The sequence below is a fragment of the Cnephaeus nilssonii genome, assembly GCF_951640355.1.
Source record: "Cnephaeus nilssonii genome assembly, chromosome: 2".
Classification (NCBI taxonomy): Eukaryota; Metazoa; Chordata; class Mammalia; order Chiroptera; family Vespertilionidae; genus Cnephaeus; species Cnephaeus nilssonii.
The window spans coordinates 105,733,940-105,759,041 of record NC_137073.1 but is presented as its reverse complement, the minus strand read 5'-3'; the positions used below and the strand labels follow the sequence as shown (position 1 = coordinate 105,759,041).

Sequence of the window (25,102 nt, the reverse complement as noted above, 5' to 3'; positions counted from 1 at the left end):
AAATCTTAAAATTTTAGCTCTTTCTTAGTCCACTTATTTTAGAAGTGAAAAAAGAAGATGAGTCAACCTTCCCAGTTTTACTAACTGGCAGGTAACAGAGAGCGGACTCCACCCCACAGTTCCCCTTCGATCTAGCTTTCTTGCCACCCTGCTATACCACCTTTCAAATAAAATAGTATAGATTACCCTCCTATAGTTCACATTTTTATGCTTGCCCAACTTTGGATTCCATTTTTTTTTATTAATAAAAATAAATCTCCCGCTCAAAAAAAAGTAGATAGGGCAACGTTGGCAGTGGATAATCCACTTCCAAACTGTTACTGGACAAAAATTTTGAATTATAACAATTCCTATTTTTGAACACTTACTTTACACCAGGAACTGCAGTTAGCACTTCGAAAATGTCATTTCATTTAATCAGCTCTATGAGGCAGGCATTACTATTGATGTCTATTTTACAGATAAAGAATCTGGGGCACGTATAATTAAGAACACGCCCACCATCACCCAGGTGGTACAGTTGGCCGTGAATCCACACAGGTAGCTCATGTCCTTGACCTCTGAGCTACGAAGACAAAGCTCTGTAGATGGAAGACCATATCCATGGACTGGCTGCGGGCTGCACTGCCTTGTACTCATCTCTCATCTCCATCACGTGACTACCTGGTACTGTGTCAGCCTATACTTATAAGTTACTCGAACAAGTAAGGATCATTATTTATTCAATGGTGTTGACTCGCTGTTCAAAACTTAAACCAGTGCGATGCATTGTTTGGTTGGGGAAACCATTATTGGTCTGCAGACACCGGGTGCTGAGGGAGCGAGGGCCCAGGCGGAAGGCGGGAGGCGGGGCGCTGGGGCGGGTGCACCGTGGGGCCTGGAGGAGGGCGGGCCCTTTGTTGGGGGCCCTGCTTCCCGGGGCGGGGAGGGCAATCGGGGTGGGACCGGCTCCGGCTCCGGGAGGGGCAGGGAGAGGCGGGACCCTGACCGCAGCAGGCGGACCTCCCGAGCCCCGGCGCCAGTTCGAATCCCCGTGTTTCCCGCGGACATTCCTTCCGCACCGCAGTCTCCGGGCGGAGGAGGCCGGGACCCGCGCTTCTGTGCGCCGGCGGCGCTCGGCGTGCGTGCGAGCTGGGCTCCTCGGGACGCGGGGCTGCGGGTGGGGCAGCCGGAAGCCCGGGCTCGGGGCTGAGGGAATCCACGGGGGGCGCTGAGGAGGGAAAGGGGGGCGGGAACCCGAGCTTGCCTTCCGGGCCGAGGGTCGGGAAGAGAGGCCCGGGCCGGGGTGGAAGCTGGTGGGCAGCTCGGGGCCCAGGAAGGAAACGGGGCCGCCACCCACCTGCACCTGCGGCCGCGCGGGGAGCTGGGCCCTGAAGGGCACAACCCGAGTGTGACGGCGCTGGGCCGCCTGCACCCCGTCCCTGGGCAGGAGGACCCCGGCCACGGGGGGGCTGGCACCCCGTCCCTGGGCAGGAGGACCCCGGCCATGGGGGGGCTGAGCCCAGTCCCTGGGCAGGAGGACCCCGGCCATGGGGGGGCTGGCACCCCGTCCCTGGGCAGGAGGACCCCGTCCACGGGGGGGCTGGCACCCCGCCCCTGGGCAGGAGGACCCCGTCCACGGGGGGGCTGGCACCCCGCCCCTGGGCAGGAGGACCCTGTCCACGGGGGGGCTGGCACCCCGTCCCTGGGCAGGAGGACCCCGGCCACGGTGGGGTAGCAGGGGGGGGCTGAGCTGGGCGGTGGAGGAGGCAGGCGGGCCCTGGAAGTGGCCGCAGGAGCGCGGGCGGGACAGCCGGTGGAGATTAAGATTAGGGCGGTGTTCCAGGGAGGACGCTCCCAGGGCTCCTTAGGGAAAGCAGCTGGAAGGAAAGGAAGCTCCAGTGAAAATGCAATGAGCTCAGAAGACGTGTTCTAAGGCAAAGCCCTGTAAACCTTTTTTATTTAAAATGTTTGGAGCCAAAAAGGAACACAAAGTTAGGAGGGAGGGTTATGCATTAGCTATTTCAAATTATCGTATAGTTCTATTAAATAATAACCGCATATCAAATAGTGATGATTTTTACATTTTACCCCAAGAGGAATTTTACTGGGTTTATGCTATTACGATAATTGTCCTGCCTGAAGGACCAAGTTTTAACCATTTAAGGGATTTTATATAGAGGTTTGCTCGTATATGTGATACACGGGATAATAATTCAGTAAAAATAGAAAATATACAGCTAAAATTCTCTCAGATCTAAAAAACCACTAATAGCCCTAACCGGTTTGGCTCAGTGGATAGAGCGTCGGCCTGCGGACTGAAAGGTCCCAGGTTCGATTCCGGTCAAGGGCATGTACCTTGGTTGCGGGCACATCCCCAGTGGGAGGTGTGCAGGAGGCAGCTGGTCGATGTTTCTCTCTCATTGATGTTTCTAACTCTCTATCCCTCTCCCTTCCTCTCTGTAAAAAATCAAAATATATTTTTTAAATAATAATAAAATTTAAAAAATAAATAAAACACTAATAGTTGTTGATGTAATATAATCTATAAAAGACGAGGACGTGGAACTTTTTAATGACCAAATCGTCAAGCAATATCTGTGTTTTGGTGTACCTCATCTTAAACAACAATACGCCCCCCAAATGACATTGAGTAATTACTTTAGGGCTTTTACGGACCTTTTACTCTGGACTAGTTGCCACTGCCACTTTCCCACATCATGCTCCTTCCTCGGTCTAGAAGGCCTGATTTTCAAATTTGCATTTTCTTCCTCTTTGCCAGAGAAAAGTCTAAACACAGTGTCTCATACTTTTAGATGGTATTAATCTTGATTTTTCTAGACACTCTCGCACCCCCACATCGAAGTGCTGGCTGGTTTACAGAAGTCCCTTTCCCCATCCTTCCTGCATTTCCAGGATTGGTTCCATAGGGCTAAACAAACTCTTATTCTTCCCCTGCGTCAGCCAGCTGGCTACACCAAAGGTTGTCCTTACACAGACTAACAAGAGGATGGTATCACTGAATGACTGCTTTGAGCATATTAATTTCCAGATGTCTTTTGTTTACCAAACACAATGTGAAAAATGAGTATTCATCTGCTCTATAGTGCTCTAACAAAATGCTACATGCTGGGCGGCTTAAACTACAGAAATTTATTTTCTCACGGTTCTGAAGGGTGGAAGTCCAAAATGACGGTGCCAGCAGGGTTGGTATCCCGTGAGGGCTCTCTCCTTGAGGTGCAGTTGGCCACCTTCTCGCAGTGTACTCACATGACCTTTCCTCTGTGTGAGCACATGGAGAGAGAGAGAGGGAGAGTTCTCCCTTTTTTAAAATCTTTTTCTTAATCTTCCTTTTTCTTCTTCTTTAATGGACGGTAGAGACAGGACTGCAAAGTTAGTCCTTTCTTAGTGTGTACAGGAATGCCTAGTCTTCCTCTTCTCATAAGGCCACAGTCCTATTGAATAAGGGCCCCACTCTGATGACCTCATTTAACCTTAGTTATTTCCTAAAGACCCTGTCTCCAAACACAGTCACTGTGAGATATAGTAGTACTTCAACACATGGATTTGGGGGATGTTCACAATTCAGTCCATAGCAGTAACCACAGTACCAGGAAATAGAGCAAAAATATTTGTGGCATGAGAGGTATTTTAAATATCTTAAATTGAGAATACCTATATTTAAAGATTTAATGATATATCAGATTTTAAGTCCAGCCATACTGGTGGCAAGGAATGAATGCTGAACAGTGGCATAATTAATTTTTATATGGTAGGGACAAATCATTTTTACATGTGTATATATCGGTACACTAATGTTAGATTTCTTTAGAGAAAACTCAGTGAGGGTGGAGCTGGAGAGAAGTGGAGAAGCCGTAATGCACTGGCTATTGTTAATGGGCATAACAAAAATTCTGAGTGGAATGGAGCTCAAGTAGGTGCTCTAAGTAGAGGACAAAAACGTTAGTATTTATTACTCCTGTTGTTGTGCTTTAGATTTTATTTGTTATTTGTTTGTTTTGACAGTATTTACTCTGCACTAGTTTGGACATGAATCAAAGCAGCGATGGATGTGTGAAAAAGGTTAGCAGTGTGAATCTTGACAAACTTATAAATGACTTCTCACAGATAGAAAAGGTATGTAAAGATATCAAACAGTTAAAGTGTATAGGGAAAAAGTGGAACAGATTTTGCCAGTGGAAGGAGCTGGAAAGAAAGAAAAATGTACAGCCCAAAATGAGCAGGGTAAAGACAATGGGAATGTACTTTGCTAAGTAAGCCCTTAAAAATCTGTATTTAAAATATATATGGTTTTGGCTCATTTGTACTAATGCATCAAAATGTTTCTGGGTCAAGGCAGTAAATAATTTATATCGTTTTGCTAAAGTTAACGGGAAAATACCTACTTAAATGCCCAAGATGTCCATAAACTCAGGAATGATTTAGTAAGAATTGAAGTAGACTCAGTCCTCAGTGTCTTACCACTATGACTAAAAGGTATTTTAGTCTTTCCTATTCTATCTCTTCCCTTTCCTTCTCTTTTGTGTAAAAGCAGACCCACTTGAAGTCCTCCCTCCCCAACTCTGGACAAGATTCATGATAGACCAAATCCACAAGCAAACATTTGGTTTTTTTCCTTCCTCTACCTGGGAGAAGAGTAGGGATAGCTGTTGAGAAAACATAAATGGATAAATTAAAGATTTGGAGATTGGGTTTGTGAAGCAGAAAGGGGAGAGGAAATAACACCTACCTTTATTTTCTCTCCTGTTTTATCATTTTTCTCTATTTCTGCTTTTCATCCGCACAATGTAGTACTGTCATAATAAAAGAATTTTCATTATGAGAAGTATTTTGAGGTACTATTATGAGCTTTTAAACAAAGAGCATAATTTTTTTTAACCAAGTGATTCTTACCAAGATAAGAGAGAAAGAGATTTAGCACTATTTATGTAAGGAAAGGAATTGGTGCAAAAGTTTTGGAGCTTATTTTATAAATATCCTATATAATAAAGAGTTAATATGCAAATTGACCGTCACACCCTTGCACAAGATGGCCACCCCATGTGGTCACAAGATGGCCACCCCCATGTGGTCACAAGATTGCTGCCACAAGATGGCTGGCAGGGGAGAGCAGTTAGGGGCAACCAGGCAGGCAGGGGAGGGCAGTTGGGGGGACCAGGCCTTCAGGGGAGGGCAGTTGGGGAGGACCAGGCCTGCAGGGGCAGTTGGGGGTGACCAGGCCTGCAGGGGAGGGCAGTTGGGGGCAACCAGGCCGGCAGGGGAGGGCAGTTGGGGGTGATCAGACCAGCAGGGGAGGGCAGTTGGGGGCAGTCGGGCCGGCAGGGGAGCAGTTAGGCATCGATCAGGCTGGCAGCGGAGTGGTTAGGGGATGATCAGGCTGGCAGGCAGAAGCGGTTAGGGGCATCAGGCAGGCAGGCAGGCAGGCAGGCAGGCAAGCAATTGGAAGCCAACAGTCCTGGATTGTGAGAGGGACATCCCCTGAGGGGTCCCAGATTGGAAAGGGTGCAGGCTGGGCTGAGGGACACCCCCCGTGCACAAATTTCGTGCACCGGGCCTCTAGTCTATTATATCTTAAACATTTTAAATAAGAAATATTGTTCATTTTTGATGTGATAATGGTATTTTTTTAAGAGTCTTATCTCTTATAGACACATATAAATGGTAATATTTATGGATGAAGTAAAATAATGTCAGGGAATTGCTTTGAGATAAATTCAGAAGTGAAGACAATAGGAAAGTGGGTATAGACAATATGAGACTGGTCATGAATTGATCATTTCTGAAGGTGTTTGATGGGTATATGGCAGCTGTTATACTATTCAAAGATAGCAGAGAGATATATTCAAGAACGTTTATTTATTGTCTGCAAGGGCAAAAAAAAGTGGAAACAACACAAATTTTCCTCAATAGTGAACTATAGATGAAACTCAGTGCAGCTGTTAAGAGAATGAGGTAGACCTGTATGTGCTTATATGACATCATCTCAAGAGAATAGTACTAAGTGCAACATAGTACAGAGCAGAGTATAATATGATATTTCCCTTCAGTTATATAATCATGAAATATTTGGGAAACACACATGAAGAATTGTTAACCATGGGACTGAGGGTTGAATGGTTGGAAAGAAGGGGGTTCAAGTTAGTCAGATATTAAGTAGTCTGTGTTTTCATTAGTCTTTATATGCTTAGGTAAGAAAATCAAATTAACAGCATTGATTTGGTTATGATATAAATTGTTTTCTCTACAGAAAATGGTAGAAACTGCTGGAAGGAACAACATACTGAATATGCAGTTGGAAAAAGCTAACTGTTTATTAAAAGGAATGCAAACAAATGAGGCCTCACTTAAAGAAGGTTAGTTCTCAGCTGCCTGGAGAAATACTAATATCATGAGAGTGCTTTGGGGTACAACAGTGATTAATATTGCACCTGCATTTGCAAAATATTTAAAATTCACACAGCACTTTCTAGACTATCATTTTATCCTTAATATAGTCCTAAAGGACAGATAGGACTGATTTTATTATTCCACGTCAGTAATGAAGAAAAATAAGATAAAAGAAGTTAAATAATTTATCTGAGTCCACTCAGCTAAGAAATGGCAAATCCAAGAATCAATCCAGGCTTCGAAAATCATGGGGAAAAATACAGTTGAGTTCCTGCCTCACAATAACTCCAAAATAAATATTAATTAAAAAAAAAAGTTTAGTGTTAAAACGGACAGTCCCAGTCTGACGCTCTCTCCTCTGTTCTGAGATACCCACACCCACGCCATGTGTTGCTCAGCTTCCATGGCCGCCCTCTCAGCTGCACCCACCCTCACCTATGCGTCCCAGGAGCCTGGGTTCCCTGCGCTAGGGCTGGGCACTGAGCAGGTGGCACTTCTCTGCGGGGTTTGCTTTCAGGGAGGGAAGCTGGTTAGTTTGGGGGCAGGATTGCAGAGATAGTCACTTTTCACTACATTTGTGTTTCATGTGTATTTTATGTTTGAAAATATAATTAGCCCTGACCGGTTTGGCTCAGTGGATAGAGCATCGGCCTTCGGACTCAGGGGTCCCGGGTTCGATTCCCATCAAGGGCATGTACCTTGGTTGCGGGCGCATACCCAGTGGGGAGTGTGCAGGAGGCAGCTGATCCATGTTTTTCTCTCATCCATGTTTCTGACTCTATTCCTCTCTGTAAAAAATCAATAAAATATATTTAACAAAAAAAAGAAAATATAATTAAACACTTTTTAAACATCCAGTTCTCATTTTAAATAATGGCCTTTGGCTAGATAATATGCAGCAGAAGTAAACGAACTAGTAAGATTGACAACTCATAAAGTCAAGTGTGTGCTAATTCACTTAGAGAAGAACATACTCTATATATAATTGAATTTGTTCAACAATAAAGAATGAGATCTTGATATTTTATTTTCCACATTTGACACCAGATAAAGAATTTCTTTGCCATTTCAAGATGGTAAATAATATTAGTATTGAGGACCAAGTGCTATAAAAATTATTGTCATTCATAATTGTATTTAACATTTCCAACTGCTTAATGAAATAGGTGTTAATATGCAAATTACTAGTGAATGGTAGAGCCTAAATTTGAGCTCAACAATTGATTAAATTATATAGGATAAGAAGTAGTTTAGTATTCTGAACTCTAGTTTTTAAGAGTTGAATAGGACAATAGTATTGTTCAAACTATATTATAAAGTCTATTAGAAATGATAATTGGGTAAATGTTTGCAACGAGAATTAAAATCTATTATTCTAAAATAATTAAGGGGGTTCTAAGGAACAATTTATTGAGCCAGTTTCCTTTGTTTAAAAAAATGTGTTGGGAGAGCCACCTTGTGTTCAAATTGTGAAATGCATATTTTAAAAACATGGAGTATACTTCCAGTTTCAGGACTCTGTTTTCAATTTGCTGAGTACTGAGGTCTCATATTGCATGAATTACTGGGCTCATGCTTCTAAAAAACACAAAGACAAGTGATAGCAGAACCTATGCCCCCTTAATTTTTTAATTGTAGCAGCTAACATGGTAACATACGTGAAGCAGATATTGTCACATGTAATTTGACCATCGTCCTTACTGGGAAATAATAGCAAGAGAGAGAAAAAATGGAGGATGGTGGGAACTTCGTCTGAGTAGATGGTGGGAGTGATACCCATCAAAGGCTTAGCTGTTGCTGGTGGTACCCAAGAGTACACTGAAAGCTTCATGCACACCTCAGGGCACTAATGCTTGCAAGGCTTTGTCTCCCACTGTGGAGAAGTCATTGGCACCAAAGTACTGATGCCCTGTAACTCAACGTGTTGGGTTTTTACTCCTTTAGTTGCTACTGCCTTGCCCTGGAACTCAGGCATAAAAAACTAAGAGGACAGGTCCGAGGACAGGGAGGAAGTAAAGCAGTGTCTCATCCCAAATGCCACCTTACCAGCTCTGGCTGTCTATCTTTGAACAAAACTTTATGTACCTCGGCTCTCTGTCCCTGGGATGTTCTTTCATGGGAAACGTGCATGGATGCGCTCCTCAAAGTCCCCCACGTAGTCCACATGTACCTCACTTCTAGGGCAGGTCTTGCTGAGGTACATGAGCGGCTCCCTGCCCTACTGGATTTATTGTGCCTTAAAGAATTCTTTACTAAATCCTGAATTGCATTTGACTTTAAGGGTGATTAAAAAGTGGTTGTTATATAATTTACTTTGAGATGCCTGATAGCTTTATTAAGATCTGGTCATTGTCACAAACAGTATTTTATTTTATGTCTTTCAACTTTGAGAGAATGATTCCAAAATGAAAGCAAATAATCTTCAAATAAATTTATCTCTTATGTTTTAGAATGTGCTGCTCTTCATAATATGGTAAAAGGGCTACAACAGACCATCGAATATCAACATAATTTGAAAGGTAAGTTAGACAAAAAAATAAATCTAAAACAATATGGTGTATCTAAGCACCTTTAAAGATGAGAATTTTTAAATTGTTGACAATAAGTTCCTTTTCATTTGGTCTTCTTAAATTTATCAGCGAAAGGAAGGGCACCTTACTACTGAGTAATACATCCCCAATTATTATGAAATGAATGCCATGCTGAACAGACCAATTCAGTCCTATTCTGACAGGAGCATCAGGGTTTTATAAACTATCATAATCATTCTCTTTATTACTTTCAAATGTTTCAAAGTATATTCGCTCCCAGTACTACTCTTGCCTTCAGTCCCATGTTCAGTTTTGAAGGGTAGATGTTCACTAGTAGTTGCGCAGTAAACACTGTACTCAAAAACTGCAGTGATCACCCTAGCTGTTTTGGCTCAGTGGATAGAGCATCAGCCTGCGGACTGAAGGGTCCCGGGTTTGATTCCAGTCAAGGGCACATGCCCAGGTTGTGGGCTCGATACCCAGCAGGGTGCATGCAGGAGGCAGCCGACCAATGATTCTCTCTCATCATTGATGTTTCTATCTCTCTTTGCCTCTCCCTTCTTCTCTGAAATCAATAAAAAATATATTTAAAAAAATTTTTTTAAACCCTGCAGTGATAATTTCCTGCTCAATTCCTCATCAAAGATACCAAAGAAAACCAACTCACTATGTGTATATAATAAATCCAAAAACAATGTACCATATTTTCCGGCGTATAAGATGACTGGGCATATAGAAAATTTTCCTGGGTTAAAAAGTCGTCTTATACGCCGGAATATACAGTACACTTAAGGCTTTTTCTCCTGGTTTGATACCAAAGGAGAATAACCAATTTTAGAAAAGTGTATTGCAAAATTATTAGAATCCAAGAGATTAAGTGGATTTGGGCTAGGTCAGAGAAAGATTATTTGTCAAATATCAGAATCAGGTGGATCCTACAGTGACACAAAATGCTATTTGAATTTATAACTACTCTAGCCAGAGCAGCAACAACCTTACACCTTAAGTGAGTAGCCATATGTATTTGAAAACCTAGTGTAGAGTCTGGTAGGATGATGGGAAAAAGCATTGCTAACAATAATCACATGTCGACTGCACTACAGTTGAAAGCCAACATAGAGCCAGCCGAAGTATAATATAATAATAATATACCGTATTTTCTGGCATATAAGACTCCTTCTTTTGAGAAGATTTTCCTGGGTTAAAAAGTTGTCTTATACGCCGGAAAATATGATAATATAAAAACAGTAAGGAGATCCTGTTTCTTTAGCAGATGGCTTTAGTTCACAGCTAAGTATGTGGTGCTATTCAGCCTACATATAGATATGCCAAAGCCAGATAATATGCAAGGGCTACAACATTTAGATAGGTTGACCAATTTTCCTGGCAGAGAGAAGACTTAACATTATTAAAATGTCCATTTTCCCGAAGTTAATAAATACATTTAATGCAATTTTAATTAAAATACTAAATTTGGGTGGGAGAGAAGATTGTATACAATAATGTTAAAATTCATTTGACAAAAAAACAAACAAACAACAATAAACAAGAAAACTAAGAGGAATAAGAGGAAAGATAATTTCCATTACCAGATAATAATATGCTCTGAATTTGTTAGAATGAAATTGATATGGTATTTGACATAGAAATTGAAAAATATATCCATGGAAAGAATAGAGAACCAGATTCTAGAAAAGGCCCCAATATTTGTTACTGTAATATTTCAATGTATTGGAAAAAAGAATGGCATTTTAACATATGGTACTAACACAACTAGCTTTCCGTCTGGAGGAAAAGAAAGTTGGACTCTTGCACCACATCAAAAATAAGTTCCAGATGAACAAAAGACTTTAGTGTAAAAGAGAATACAAACTTAAAGGAAAATCTAGGCTACATGTACAATCTAACGGTATGTGCTACTCTTCATAATATGGCAAAACCACTCTGGGAATCTCAGATGCTATATAAGAGAAAAACAGAACTAAAAGACTTTTAAAAACAGAACGAATAGACTTTTTAAAATATATATTTTTATTGATTTCAGAAAGAGAGGGAGAGATGGAAACATCAGTGATGAAAGAGAATCATTGCTTGGCTGCCCCTTGCACACCCCACACTGGGGATCGAGCTTACAACCCAGGCATGTGCCCTGACTGGAAATCGAACCGTGACCTCCTGGTTCATAGGTCAACACTCAACCACTGAGCCACGCCAGCCAGGCAGGACTAATAGATTTTCTTATGCAACAAGAGCACCAACAATAGCAACAAGAAAGGACTTGGCATGTCATTTTGTCATACAGAAGTCAAAAAAATAAATAACTTATTTGAAAACATGATTTCAAATACTAACGTAATTTAATATCTACAATATACAAAGAGCTCTACAAATTGACCAGCAAAGATAAATGAAAAAAGTATAATGGGCAAAAGATATGACTAAAACTATGAGAATGTGTATGTATATATGCATATGTATGATCCAGAGATCAAAAACACAGAGAAAAACACAGAAGGATACACAGTTATACCAGGGGTATGGAGGTGGAGAGAGAAAAAAAGAGGGAGAGGAAGAAGACAGAAAGAAAACAAGAGAGAGGAAAGACTGTGCTAAGAGTATCCCAACATGGATGCAATGATCCTACTTATGTAAAATTATAAAAATGCATGCATAGAAAAATTACAGACTTGAAGGAATGTCTATTTTTAAGAAATAAGTTCTTTGCAAAGTAATATGTATAGTACAATTTTATATTGGTAAAAACAAATGAAACCAGTAGACATGTGTGATGTATTTACATATATATAGCTATTATGCAAAGTGTCCCTCGGGAGTTCGACTGGGAGACCGGGAGTTTGATTGTTCGCTATGATGTCCGCTGACCATCAGGGGGCGGGGCGGAATGAAGGAAGGCCCTGATCGCAGCCAGGCCTAGGGACCCTACCCATGCACGAATTTCGTGCACCAGGCCTCTAGTAGTTGTATAAGCTGGGGAAAAGTAGGGAAGGAAAACACAGGCTCTAAGCATTGATAATTTCAGTGAGGTGATGGGGAGGGGAGAGATCCTTAGCTTCCCTTTAACCACTTTTCTTAGTACCACTCTCTCCTGGTCTCCAGACATTTCCCAATCTCCTTATAGGATAATCTTCCTTTGGCCACACCCAAATGTTTCTCAGAAATGTTCTCAAATGCAGCATCGTAAAGCTTTAGGTTCATTATCTCACTCCTAGAAATCTTCCCCTTTTAATGTTTCCCAAACTGTTGCATATTTTTCACTTACCCAAACCAGAAACCGAAAAGGTGGAGATTCCCCCTTCCCTTCCCCCCGCCCCCCTTTCTCTTTTGCAATCAGCCACTAAAGCTCCTGGTGACTCTGTCATCTAAATCCTTATCTTCATTTTTTCCTTTGTCTCCTACTGCCACTCACCTAACTTAGGGTCCTGTTATTTCTTACTTGATCTGCCTTTTCTGACATCCATTCCTCTAGGGGAGTGGTCGGCAAACTCATTAGTCCACAGAGCCAAATATCAACAGTACAATGATTAAAATTTATTTTGAGAGCCAAATTTTTTAAACTTAAACTTCTTCTAACGCCACTTCTTCAAAATAGACTCGCCCAGGCCATGTTATTTTGTGGAGGAGCCACACTCAAGGGGCCAAAGAGCCGCATGTAGCTCGCGAGCCGCAGTTTGCCGACCACTGCTCTAGGGTCAAAATCCTCCCATTATCCTCTGCACTGCCAAATAATCTTTTTAACTATAATCACTTCACTATTCAAATTTCTCTGTAAAATTCATTGATGACTCCATAAAGTAAAATTTAAAGTCAGACCTCCTACTAGGCTATGGCCCCAACCTACTTAACACACCTTCCTCATAGTTTACTCAAACAGTGCTGTACTTTAATTGTCACTTTCCCATGCGTGCTGCGCTCACCCCAGCCCACAGTCTTCTGAAACCCCCCTCCCACCTGGGGTGAGCCTTAGCATTTAAGTCTCAGCTCAGATGCCTCCTCCTCAGTATACTCTCTCCTGACCTCAAGCTGACCTGGGCTTTCCTCCCACAGGTCCCACGTACTGCAGACACACTGCCGCTGCAGGGCGGCCATGGCACATCACAACTACTTACACATCTCTCTCACCACAGGCTGCACGATTTGAAGAATGATAATATTTTTGTTTCACCATCCCAGTCTCACGCACTCTGTGCACATGCAGTAGATGTGTAATAGATACTGTTTTCAAGGGTTGAGTACATACATGAATGGAAACTTGAAAGGTTACATATGTTCCCATATAATTGAAAGGTGCTGTATATTAGGATGCTCTTTGCTGGTCTTTACACAGGTAAAAATGAACAACTGAAAAGAAATGCTGATCTTATGAAAGAAAAGTTAAAATCTCATGAACAGGTGAGTGTATGTATCTTTGTATCAATCAAGTCCCTGTAGAGCATTTGTCTTCTTAAATTAGAAAAAAAAAAGTGGTTGTTTTCATTAATAAAGACAGCCAAAATATAGAGTAAATATATGTGTGTGTGCCAGAATTTGTAATAACTTAAAATTTTTAAAGAAATAAAAATTTTGAGGACTCTAGTCTTCTTGCAGACTGAAATGTACTAATATGTCGCTTGTGCTTTTTCTTTCTACCAAAAAAAATGCAACTATATTTTGTTACATATTTTTTAATTATGTTAATAGTTTTTACTCTAGAGTATATATACTCTATTAGCACTTTTGAACTTTTTTACTGCAAAGTAAATGAGTCTTTAATCTTTATGACTTGAGTAATATGTTACAATTTTATTGCACCATTTAAATGAAGGGAGTACTTAACCACCAATTAATTCTCTCCCAGGGCCACCATACCCTCTGTTACCTTTTCTTTCTTCCCATAAGAACAGCACAGTGTTAGCAACTATAGAACACATACACAACACAGTGACTAGAACGTAAGGTGCTTGGTAAATGTCAGTTCCCACCCCTCTGCCCTTTGGGAGGTTTATTACACTAATTAGTCTCATCTCCCGAGAGCCAATATGTCAAACTCTGGCCTAAGATTTCCAAAATTCTAGTTGGATATGTATCAAACTTAGAACTTCAGTTGGAAGGACCATCTCTAAATTCAATCTGGTTCCTCACTCGAGGAGCCTCTGAAGAAACACTGTCTAATTCTAAAGCCCTGCAGGGCTCCTAGGTATCACTCAGAGGAAATAACTGGCATCTGGCGTGCTCTTGGAAAATGCTGTCTCTCATCATCAATTCTGAGACAATTTAAACATCTCTGGAATATATCCCATTGTTTACTTTCCCCTTCCCTTTATCCTTTTTCCTTATTCTTTCCCATCCTTTCCATAGCTGGCCTTTAGAGCTCAACAATAGATAGTGAAGTCAGAGTGTAATTGGGGTAGAGAGAAGGGGGAGAAATGTTTGCCTCTTTTCTCGTCTCAGGTGTCAAGCCATAGCATACTACTTTTTCTAGAGTACCATAGGGATTTTCAGAGGGTGGAAATTGATGAGAAAATACCACAGCCCAAGATTCTGCACTTCTAAATTAGCTACTGTCAAAGCAAACTGAAGATGACCTCAATCCAATGAGAATTCTCTAGTACAAAACCTCCAGGCACATTCAAAACATGAAAAACCACTACCCAGAAACAAACTCTGGAGGTACTTAAAAGGCATATTATGGGCCTGGGAGAGGTTTTGTAACTTGTAGACAGAGAATCCTTAAGTTTTATAAAAACAAAATACAACCAGCCGCTATTCCTTGGCATTTAAGGTTCCCAGAAGGCAACCAAGAATAACTTGTTGGGACTTGGTCCCTTAGAAAGAGGAAGGACTGGCCCAGGCTGAAGTGGGGGAGAAGAATCCAGTGCGATAGCCCAGCCCAGACACAGATAGTCTCCATGCCTGGGGGTGGGAGTGAAAACCCTGGGTCTTACCAATTAACGGAAGTATTCCACTTAGTGATGGCATCTTCAGATGGCGAAGTCAATGGGGAATGAAAAGATAGATAGGTTTGTCTCTTGTTTCTCAGAGCAGTAACTGCTTAGTGCACCCAGTTGAGTCAGGAGTAGTTTATGAAAACCACTCAGTAGTTGCCCACCTTGGAACCTAGATACGTGCATATGAAGAATGTCAATTCATGAGATTCACCCAAATTCACCTGCAAAGCTTTAATCAAAGTCAGTGTTTGCATAGGTTTGGCCATTCCTGCAAATTGCCTGGCAGGGTAAGTATCACAGTATGAATCTGGACTAGATCCCCTTGAACTTGTGTAACCTGGACAGATGTACCTCTATGTTTAATCATAGCCATCTAAGCCAGGAGAACTGGATTATTTTACCTCTTCAATATCACTGAATATCTATTAAAAGCTGTGCTGTGAACCCTTTCTGAGGAGAAAGTTCATCAGTACATATGCACAGATATCTATAATAATAAAAGCATAATATGCTAATTAGACCAGACGTCCTTCCGACGACCTTCCAGACAAAGCCTGGGCTGCAAGGGAAGCCCGGGTCCTGAGTGCCAGAGGGCAGCCAGTGCTGGAAGCCTGGGAAAGGAAGGCCTACTCTTGCATGAATTTCGTGCATCGGACCTCTAGTGTATGTGTAATTTTACGTACAATTTTAGGAAATAAATGGATCCTCAAAAGCCCATTTACTGGGTCTAAGCTAAGAATTTCTCACTTAATTTTTTAAATTTATCTTTATTGTTGAAAGTATTGCAGACGTCCCCCCTTTTTTCCCATTGATTCCCTCCACCCTGTACCTGCTCCTCCCAGGCCTTCACCACACTATTGTCTGTATTTATGAGTTATACATTTATGTTCTTTGGTTAATCTTTTCCCACTCCCACCCCCACTCCCGCCTCCCCTCTGAGATTCATTCTGACTTAATTTTTATTGGCACTCTCACTCATTCAACAAATATATATCAGGAGAGAGACACTAGGAGGCGGGCATACAACTGTGATTCAAAGCGAAGCCCCTGTCTCAGTGTTCAGAGGCTTTTCTTGACCACTTGCCTTCATTGCTGTCTCTTTATTACTACCTTCTTCACTATTCTTCCCACTGTCCTTTCCTCTGCCTACATCTTGGGCCTGTGAGTGATTTCTTTATGTGGGGACATACCACTGGGAAAATTGTGAATTTTATCTTTGGGGACTTTCTCTTTTGTGGCCTACTTAATGCCCCTCTCCATATTAGCATAATATGCTCCCACAACCTAGGAAGCAAATCTCAGGCACCTGCTGAGCACGTCTCAAATCCCAAATCCATCCTATTCTAGCCTCCCCTTATAAAGCTAATCTTTACAATGGGTAATGCTTACTCTCCTTCTGGGAATTATTGATGTTTGTATACTTTTTAGATACAGAAGTTCATCCCACATTCATAAGGATTCGTCCTACTTTAGGGTAAGCTGGCGGTCTATGGAATAGTACCTACCATTGGCTCTGAGGTATAACTTTGGCTTTTATTGGACCTATTTTAGTACTGTCATGGTGTTTATTCATAAAATGAAAGAAAATGTTTCAAGCATCTATGAAATGCCCAACACTAGTGATGAGTATTCAGAAAGCAAAAGTGAAAAGACATGGTCTCTAGATGGTCTCTGTCTCCTCGGACCAGAAATTGGTCCTTCTGAAAGCTGATTGAAACTGAACAATATCTTTCCCTTCTAGATATGATTACATATCAAAAATTAATATAAATTTGACAATTTCACCTTTCTAATTAATCAAAAGTAGCATGCACATATTTAAATTGAAGAATGAATATATTTTAACCTTTAGGAATATAAGAATAGCATTGCCAAACTTATAAGTGAAATGAAAATCAAAGAGGAAGGACATAAGACAGAATTAAGGAAACTTTGTCAGGATATGCAGAAAAAAGGTAAGTTTTTATTTTTAATTTACTGAATTCTAAGGTATCATAAAACAATTCAAATGCATATATTAATTTTTCTTGAATGAACACTGCCTTGATGTATTTTAATTTAGGTTTTGTACCTAAATTATGTGATATAAATTACAACATATCTAAATTGGATTCACAGTGTTTGCACTTAATATTATTTTCTATGAAACAATGTATAAAATTAATATAAAATATATAATTCATAACTTTGATATTTACATACTCAGCATGTTGAATATCATTTCACTAGTGAAATTTTCTTCCTTCAGTAAAGCAGATCTTATGAGCCTATGTTGAGAGTTAAGTAGTTTCATAAGGGTGTTAAAAGTCTTCCCTTTTTAAAATTTATTTAATTTTATTTTATTTTTCTTTATTGATTAAGGTATTACATATGTGTCCTTATCCCCCCTTTGCCCCCACACACACATACTCATGCCCTCAACCTCCTGGTGTCTATGTTCATTGGTTAGGTTTATAAGCATGCATACAAGTCCTTTGGTTGATTTGGTTGATCTCCTCCCTTACCTCCACCCTCCTCTACCTTCCCTCTGAGGTTTGACAGTCTGATCGATGCTTCTCTGTCTCTAGATCTGTTTTTGTTCATCAGTTTATGTTGTTCATTCTTAGTGATACCTTATTTATGTACATTATGCAAAAATCAACTTGAAATGGATGACTGGTCTAAATGTAAACCTGCATCTATAAAACTGCAGAAAGAGTGCATAGGAGATAATCTTTGCAACATTGAGTTAGGTACAACTTCTTGGAAAGAAACAAAAAGCACAAATAATAAAGAAAAAAATCTAAATTGAATTTCATCAAAATTATTTATTTCTGTCTTTCAACATTGTTAGCAAGATGAAAAGACAGGCCACAGACTGGGAGATAATACTTGCAAATGCATATCTGCTAAAGGACTTATATCCAAAATAAAAAGAGCTCTAACAACTCAATAATAAGTCAAACAACTCAACAAGAAAATGGGCAAAATATTTGAACAGTACTTCCCCTGAGATATACAGATGGAAAATAAGCATTGAAAACATGTTCAACATAATTAGTAAGCAGCAAAATGCAAATTAAAACTATAATGAGATACCACTTTGAACCTTTAGAAATACTAAAATGTTAATCCTATATAATAAGAGAGGAATATGCTAATTATCTGTTACACCATAACGTCACAACCAATCTACAAGTGGTGGAGAGCTACAGGAGGGCAGGGCAGCTAGCTATAAGCAGCAGAGAGCTACCAGCGGCGGTGGGTGGGTGGCTAGCTGAGGCAAGCGGCAGCGAGCTACTCGCGCATGGATTTGTGTGCAGGGCTACTAGTATATATATATATATATGAATGTGCAGCTACTGGAACTCTGAGTCCTTATTGGTGGGACTATAACATTAAATAGCCACTTTAAATATGCAATTTCTTCTGGCCCTCCGAGAAGCAGATAATTAGAAAAATCCCTATATGTTTGTAAATTATTTCTGAATAACCTGTGGATCAAAGAAGAAATCCTAAAGGGTTTTTAACTGAATTATATAGATTACATTTCAAAACTGTGGCTCAGCCCATGTGGCTCAGTAGTTGAGCATCAACCCATGAACCAGGAGGTCACAGTTGGATGCTTGGTCAGGGCACATGCCCAGGTTGCAGCTCAATTCCCAGTAGGGGGCATGCAGGAGGCAGCTGATCAATGATTCTCTCTCATCATTGATGTTTGTATTTCTCTTTCCCTCTCCCTTCCTTTCTCCCTAAAAAATCAATTTTAAAATATTTTTTAAAAAACTGTGGGCACAGATAAAGTTGTGTTTATGGGTATATTTACAGGCTTAAATACAAATATTGGAAAATATTTAAATCAATTATCTAAATACCTATATCAAGAAGTTAGGGGGGAAATATCAAACTAAGCCTGAAGAAATTAGAAAGAAGGAAGTCAGATATTACTGAAATTACAAACATATACATAATAAAGAATCAGATCAAAAAATTTTTGAAAAATAATGAAATTGATTAACTCCCATCTAGACTGATCAAGAAAAATAAATGGAGCAAGTACAATTAACCAATATCCGAAATGAGAAAGAGAAAATAATTTTAAACTTTAAAAAGTGAATGAACTCCATAGTTAACTGTATAAGCGAACATCTTTATGTTAATAAATTTGAAATTTTTTATGAATTAGACATTTTTGAAGAATCAAAAGCACACTGAAGGAAATAGAACATCTGAATGGTTCTATCTCCATTAAAGAAATTAAATCTATAATAAATACTTTTCCCACAAAAAGAACTCCAGGCTCAGGTGGCTTTCCTGGTGAAATTCTACCAAACATCCAGGAAAAGTAATGCCAACCTTACACAAACTCTTGCAGAGGGTGAACAAACAAACGAGAGGGAACATTTTCTAGTTCATTTCATAAGGCCAACAGAATCTTGATAACAAAAGCTTTCAGGGTAATCCTATATAATAAAAGGCTAATATGCAAATAGACTGAACTGCAGAACAACTGAACAACTGGTCGCTGTGACATGTGCTGACCACCAGGGGGTGCGTGCAGAACATGGTGGGCATCACAGAAGGCAGCAGAGCACAGAACATGGCAGATGACGGCCGCAGCGGGATGTTGGAGCAGGTGAACGGGGGTGCCGGTTGCTGTCATTGGGGTGAGCTTCTGGTGGTTACTGAAAATTCTTTGGTCCCATGTGCCATGGTCCCACCTGGCACTCACACCTGCTGCTGATGCCAGCCCCGCTCGCACCTACTGCCAGCACCGGAGCTGCCGCTCACACCTGCTGCCCTCAGTGCCATCAGCAGTGCAAGTGGCAGCTGCTGGCCCCAATCACCCCTGAGGGATTCTCCACCTCCCCCTACTCCTGAGGGGTGCTTGGGGCAGCAGGCGCCGCTGCACCCACTGACGGCACCAGCCCCAATAGCTCTGCACCAGCCGTCAGCGGGTGCAAGCAGGGCCAGTGCCATCAGCGCGTGGGAGCTGTGGCGGCAGGAGCGGGGCTGCTGGCAGAGAGGTGACCTGGGGCTGCAGTGGGAGGGGCCGGGCAGGGGCGCAGAGGATGGGCTGAGACCCACCCCTGTGCCCACCACAGCCTCATGGTCCACAGTTCCTTTCCAGGTGCACAAATTCATGCACTGGGCCCCTACTTGTGATAAAGAAAACCACACACCTGTCCTCTAATATAGTGTCTGAAGATGGATCCATTTCATGTTGTAATCACAGCTGCTATGCATTGTGTCTGCAACAATGCTGCCTCCAAGGCACATACTGAGTACAGGCTGAGACCAGGTGGAGTTTGGAAAACTAAATATACTCTTACTAAAGGCCTGGTGCACGAATTTTGTGCACCAGGGTGGGGGGGTCCTTCAGTCCGTCCTGTACTCTCTCCAATCCAGGACCCCTGTGGGATCAGGCCTAAACCAGCAGTTGGACATCCCTCTCGCAATTCAGGACCGCTGGCTCCTACCCACTCACCTGCCTGCCTGCCTGATCGCCCCTAACCATTCTGCCTGCCTGTCTGATGCCCCTAACTGCCCTCCCCTGACTGCCTGATCACCCCTAACTGCCTCTGCCTGCCTGCCTGATCACCCCTAACTGCTCCCCTGCCGGCCTGATCGCCCCTAACTGCTCCCCTGCCTGCCTGATCACCCTTAACCGCCTCTGCCTGCTGGCCTGGTCACCCCTAACTGTTCTCCCCTGCTGGCCTGATTGCCCCTAACCGCCTCTGCCTCAGCCCCCGCCACCATGGCTTTGTCCGGATGGATGTCCGGAAGATGTCTGGTCTAATTAGCATATTACCCTTTTATTAGTATAGATGGACTTTGCCCCACCCCAGGATAAGATGGGGTCTTAGTACTAGGCCCTGCTCCTAAATCCTGAATATGGGTAAGGCTGACTGGTGAAGATAGGAAAAGAGCCTCTAGACAGAGAGAAAATAAACTCTGAGACATACAGAGGGAGAGGCATGGGAAATGCAAGGGAATCATAGCTCCTTTTCTACCTTTTCTTTGCATTACACAGAGAGGTTCAGCAAGAGAGAGGCCAAAACCTGTGGGTAGGTCTGGATTCTTTACCTCTTGAATTGTCCCACTGGGGCAATGGGAAGTGGTTGAAAGCTTTTGACACAGTGATGGCCATGCTTAGAGGTACACTTTAGGAAGACTAGCCTGGCAACAGTGTTCAGAGAGATGGAGACTGGTGATAGAGAGTCTAGACACAGAGTTCAACTGAGGAAAAGTGAGGCCTGAAACTAAAAAGGTCGCGGGTTCGTTGTGGATGGAGGCCCCTTATCTGGGGGGCTTGTTGTAGACCAATGGACTCTCCTTTCTCCCTAAAGGAAAGTTCCTTGAGGTTCCCATCTTGGATGGTACGGCATTATTTATAGGAATAGGGAAATTCAGAGGAGGAAATTTGATGAAACAAAAACATGAATTGAATGTCAGAGAGGCCAATTATATGGAACAGGGTATAGCAGGTGCTTGGTGTGGCTCTAGAGTCATCCAGGAATTTGGGGTCTTTCTACCTAGAAACCTAGGCTTTGTATCCGTCTTTAGCCACTGAGCACTGCATGCGGTTTAGCCTCTTTAATCTCTAGGCCATTGTTGCTTAAGGGTACAAATCAGTTTATTTGTTTAAAACGCATTCAATGGGTGACTTCTGTGTTTCAAGCATTTTGCAAAGGCTTGTCAAAAATATCTAAAAGGTATGCTGCACATAGTTTCTAAAATACTGTGTGTTTTTATTAATAAAATTTACTTTCTCGGGTATCATTTAAAAAACTAAAAACTATAAGCTTATAAGATTTTTTAAATTTAAGGTGAATTAATTTTATTTACTTTGTTTTATTCAGTCGAATTAAATGAAGAAAAGAATAAAGAACTGGTAAAGAAAATGGAGATGGAAATTTCAGAGTTAAATGCAAAGTTAAGAATTCAAGAGAAGGAAAAACAAACTGAAATAATCAAACTACAGCTAGAGGTAAATGTTTAAGACTTCTACATTTGAGGATGCATGCCTTAATTTAGACCATACTTTGGGCATTTTTTATCACAGTGAGATAAATTCAGGAGTAGCCTTCATCGCGTGCAATGCTCAGACTCGGCAAATGTCAGCTACGCTGCCATTCAACACTTGGCCTGAAGGTGGAGCTCTTCAGTCGTTCAAACGTCCTGGTTTCTAAAGAAGTGTTGTTTCCTCTGAGGGGGTCAGGTAACTCAGAGATGACCTGCATTTTACAGCTGAGTCCAGGCAGACTTCATAGGACTGATCCCCCACTCCCCCCCCCCCGCCCCAGACACACACACACACACACACACACACACACACACACACACACACAGTGGGGAGTGTCTCTAATCCTTAGCATTACTCTCTTCTCCACAGAAATGGTGGAAACATGTAGAAATTCCTCTCTTTACTCAGGATAAAAAGAGACAAATGTCTCCCTAATAAATGTGTAGAATATCATAGAAGCAGACAAACCAAACTTTTTTTTTATTTAAATGAACTTCAAATAGGGCATCTGGAAGGCTGAGGTTCTAGTTCTTGACTGGAGAGCCCTTCAGTAGGTTCCTTAACCAGGTGTCAAAATATATAAAGATACAAATATTTGACAATATATTTGTTCCTGAAAGCTTTTTCTAAATTTTACTAATCTCCCTTTTCATCATTTTTTATCACATTCCCCCATCCTGACTCCCACTTGACCTTATGGTGTCATAATTCACCATTAGTTAAGATCACTTTCATGTTCCAGCTAGATTAGTATCCTGGGGGTTATTGGTAAGGTACAGTGTTGAAACGTGTATAATCATTAAGCAAAAGATGGCTATGTTGACTTCAGAGGCGCTTTGTGATTGCTACTGCCTTCCATCAAGTGAACCCACACACCACAGAAAGCTGAGTGGGCAGCTGAGATACAGAGGAACTGCCATTAACTTCCCATCCCTTGATTGGGGTGTGCATTTTGCCATCCGGACCCTGTTAGCCCAAGTCTGTTGTGTGACTGACAGAACTCTTCCTGCTGTTTATCTTCATTGTCATGATCCATTTCTCTCCCCAACCCAGAACACAATCTCATAGACAGTTTATTCTTAGTCCACAGGGAGGCTGCACTAAACTCAACCTGAAGGAGAAGTTATAATGGGAGATTTTGCCCAAAATAAGGCCTGTAAGAATGACCTTACGAGAATTTGTTTTTAAAACCTGTCTCAGTTTAATGTCAAATTAGCAAGAGTTCAAACTAAATCAACAAAAGCAAATCCAAATTCTGTTATTCCGTCTCAAAATCTGTACAGAGGGTATATGAGTTTTCTCCCATGACTGTTAGTTAGCCTACATTTTCTTTACAAAAACACTTTGCCCAGCCGGCGTGGCTCAGTGGTTGAGCGTTGACCTGTAAGCCAGGAGATCACAGTTCGATTACCCATCGGAGCATATGCCTGAATTCTGGGCTTGATCCTCAGTGTGGGGCGTGCAGGAGGCAGCTGATCGCTGGTTCTCTCTCATCATTGATGTTTCTCTCCCTCTCTATCCCTCTCCTTTCCTCTCTAAAGTCAATTAAAAATATATTTTTTTAAAAAAAAAAGCACTCAAAGTAATGTGGAATATTATCTCACTTTAGGTTAACTAGATTCTCAACCCTCTTAACTAGATACTTAACCCTGCATGATAGAAACATCTGATATTCTAAGAAGAGATGATGCTAACCCCACCCAGAATCTCTAGGGTAGTGCCCAGTATTGGGCACTTTTAAAAAGCTCCCCAGGTAATCTTAGCATGCAGCCAGGGTTAATCTTGTTTGGGTGTTCTTTGCTCTTTCTTAAACGAAGACTTTTCTATCTTCTGTTACACTGAGAATATACTTAAACTAGAGGCCCACTGCACAAATTCATGCACCAGTGGGATCCCTTGGCCTGGCCTGCGGGATAGGACCAAAACCGGCTCTCTGGCATCCCTTGAGGGGTCCCGGATTGTGAGAGGGTGCAGGCCAGGCCAAGGGACCCCACCGGTTCATGATCGGGGCAGGGGAGGGACACAGGAGTTTGGCCAGCTGGGGAGGGACCACAGGAGGGCTCCAGGGCATGTCCAGCCCATCTCACTCAGTACCTATCGGCTGGACCCCAGCAGCAAGGTAACACTGGTTGGAGCATCTGCCCCCTGGTGGTTAGTGCACATCATAGCAAGCGGTTGAGCGGCCTTAGCCTATCATTAGCATATTACGCTTTTAATTGGTTGAATGGCTGACTGGTCAACCGGATACTTAGCATATTAGGCTTTTATTATATAGGATTACAGATTAAATGTCAAAAGATATAATGGATTGTATTTATAATTATGGAGACAATTTTTTCTAATTGTTTAACTAGAATGTTCCCAATAACTTTCTTTTTAAACTTGATTCAGTTTGATGCCAAACTAGCAAGAGTTCAAACTAAACCAAAATCATATCCAGATTCTACTGTTTTGCCACAGAGTATCTACAGAAGGGTAAGTTTTTCTTCCATGCTTAGGAAAATAAAGTTTCTTAGTTTCCTTCCATAAAAGTTGTCAGTATTTACTAGCAATATACTTAATACTTTTTCTTAAAATATATCACTTAATCAGAAAGATTAGATTTTGAATAATCTTTAAAGGTCACTTTCAATTTAAACTTATAAGTCTTAGTGATTAATTAAAACACTAGAGAAGTCCTCTGACTCTGGATGGTCTAAAGAATTCTGTGATGTATTTTGAACTAACATGGACTGACTTCTGAAGCTATTTCAGCACACAGTAGATTTCTTTTTGCTCAGCTCCTTCTTTATTTATGCTTTACAATTTCAAGTTCTATAGGGAGAAGGGAACAAACTAAAACAAATGGTGCTAATGTGTATTTTTGCATCCTTATGCCAATTTTACTCCCATTAAGTCCTATAAAAACAAAATTACACTTTTTGAAATGTAAGGTCTTTTTTGAATACCTGCTTCTATTTAAACTAGAACTTTAGTTTTTGTTGTTATTTTGTTCCTTGTACTTAATCTTATTCTTTTTGAATTACAATAGCAAAATTTTTCTGCTTCATTTAGAAGCTTCAACATCTTCAAGAAGAAAAAAACAAGGAGATTGCAGCTCTTCGTAACACCATTCGAGACCTGGAGCAGCGCCTCTCCGTTGGCAAGGATCCTCACCTTAAACGTAGACGGTTTTAAGGCCAGCAGTTAATTCATTTGTTGCTATTTAACTTCTTTAAAAGCCATTGAAAATT

The 25,102-nt window shown here is 41.4% G+C and overlaps 1 protein-coding gene across 3 annotated transcripts; it reads left to right on the top strand.

The window, feature by feature from the left end:
- The first annotated feature begins 1,047 nt into the window (after positions 1 to 1,047).
- CCDC152 (coiled-coil domain containing 152) lies at positions 1,048 to 25,061 on the top strand. Of its 3 annotated transcripts, none has more exons than XM_079791717.1 (9): positions 1,048 to 1,120; positions 4,006 to 4,116; positions 6,248 to 6,353; positions 8,838 to 8,906; positions 13,264 to 13,328; positions 16,716 to 16,818; positions 21,706 to 21,833; positions 24,261 to 24,344; positions 24,924 to 25,061. In XM_079791717.1, the coding sequence occupies exons 2-9, from the start codon at positions 4,030 to 4,032 to the stop codon at positions 25,044 to 25,046; spliced, it is 765 nt and encodes a 254-aa protein (XP_079647843.1). In that variant the 5' UTR covers positions 1,048 to 1,120; positions 4,006 to 4,029; the 3' UTR covers positions 25,047 to 25,061. The 3 variants fall into 3 exon arrangements, with proteins under 3 accessions (XP_079647843.1, XP_079647845.1, XP_079647844.1); XM_079791719.1 differs by having other exon boundaries at positions 1,048 to 1,159; positions 4,006 to 4,062; XM_079791718.1 differs by having other exon boundaries at positions 1,048 to 1,159.
- The last annotated feature ends 41 nt before the right edge of the window (positions 25,062 to 25,102 follow it).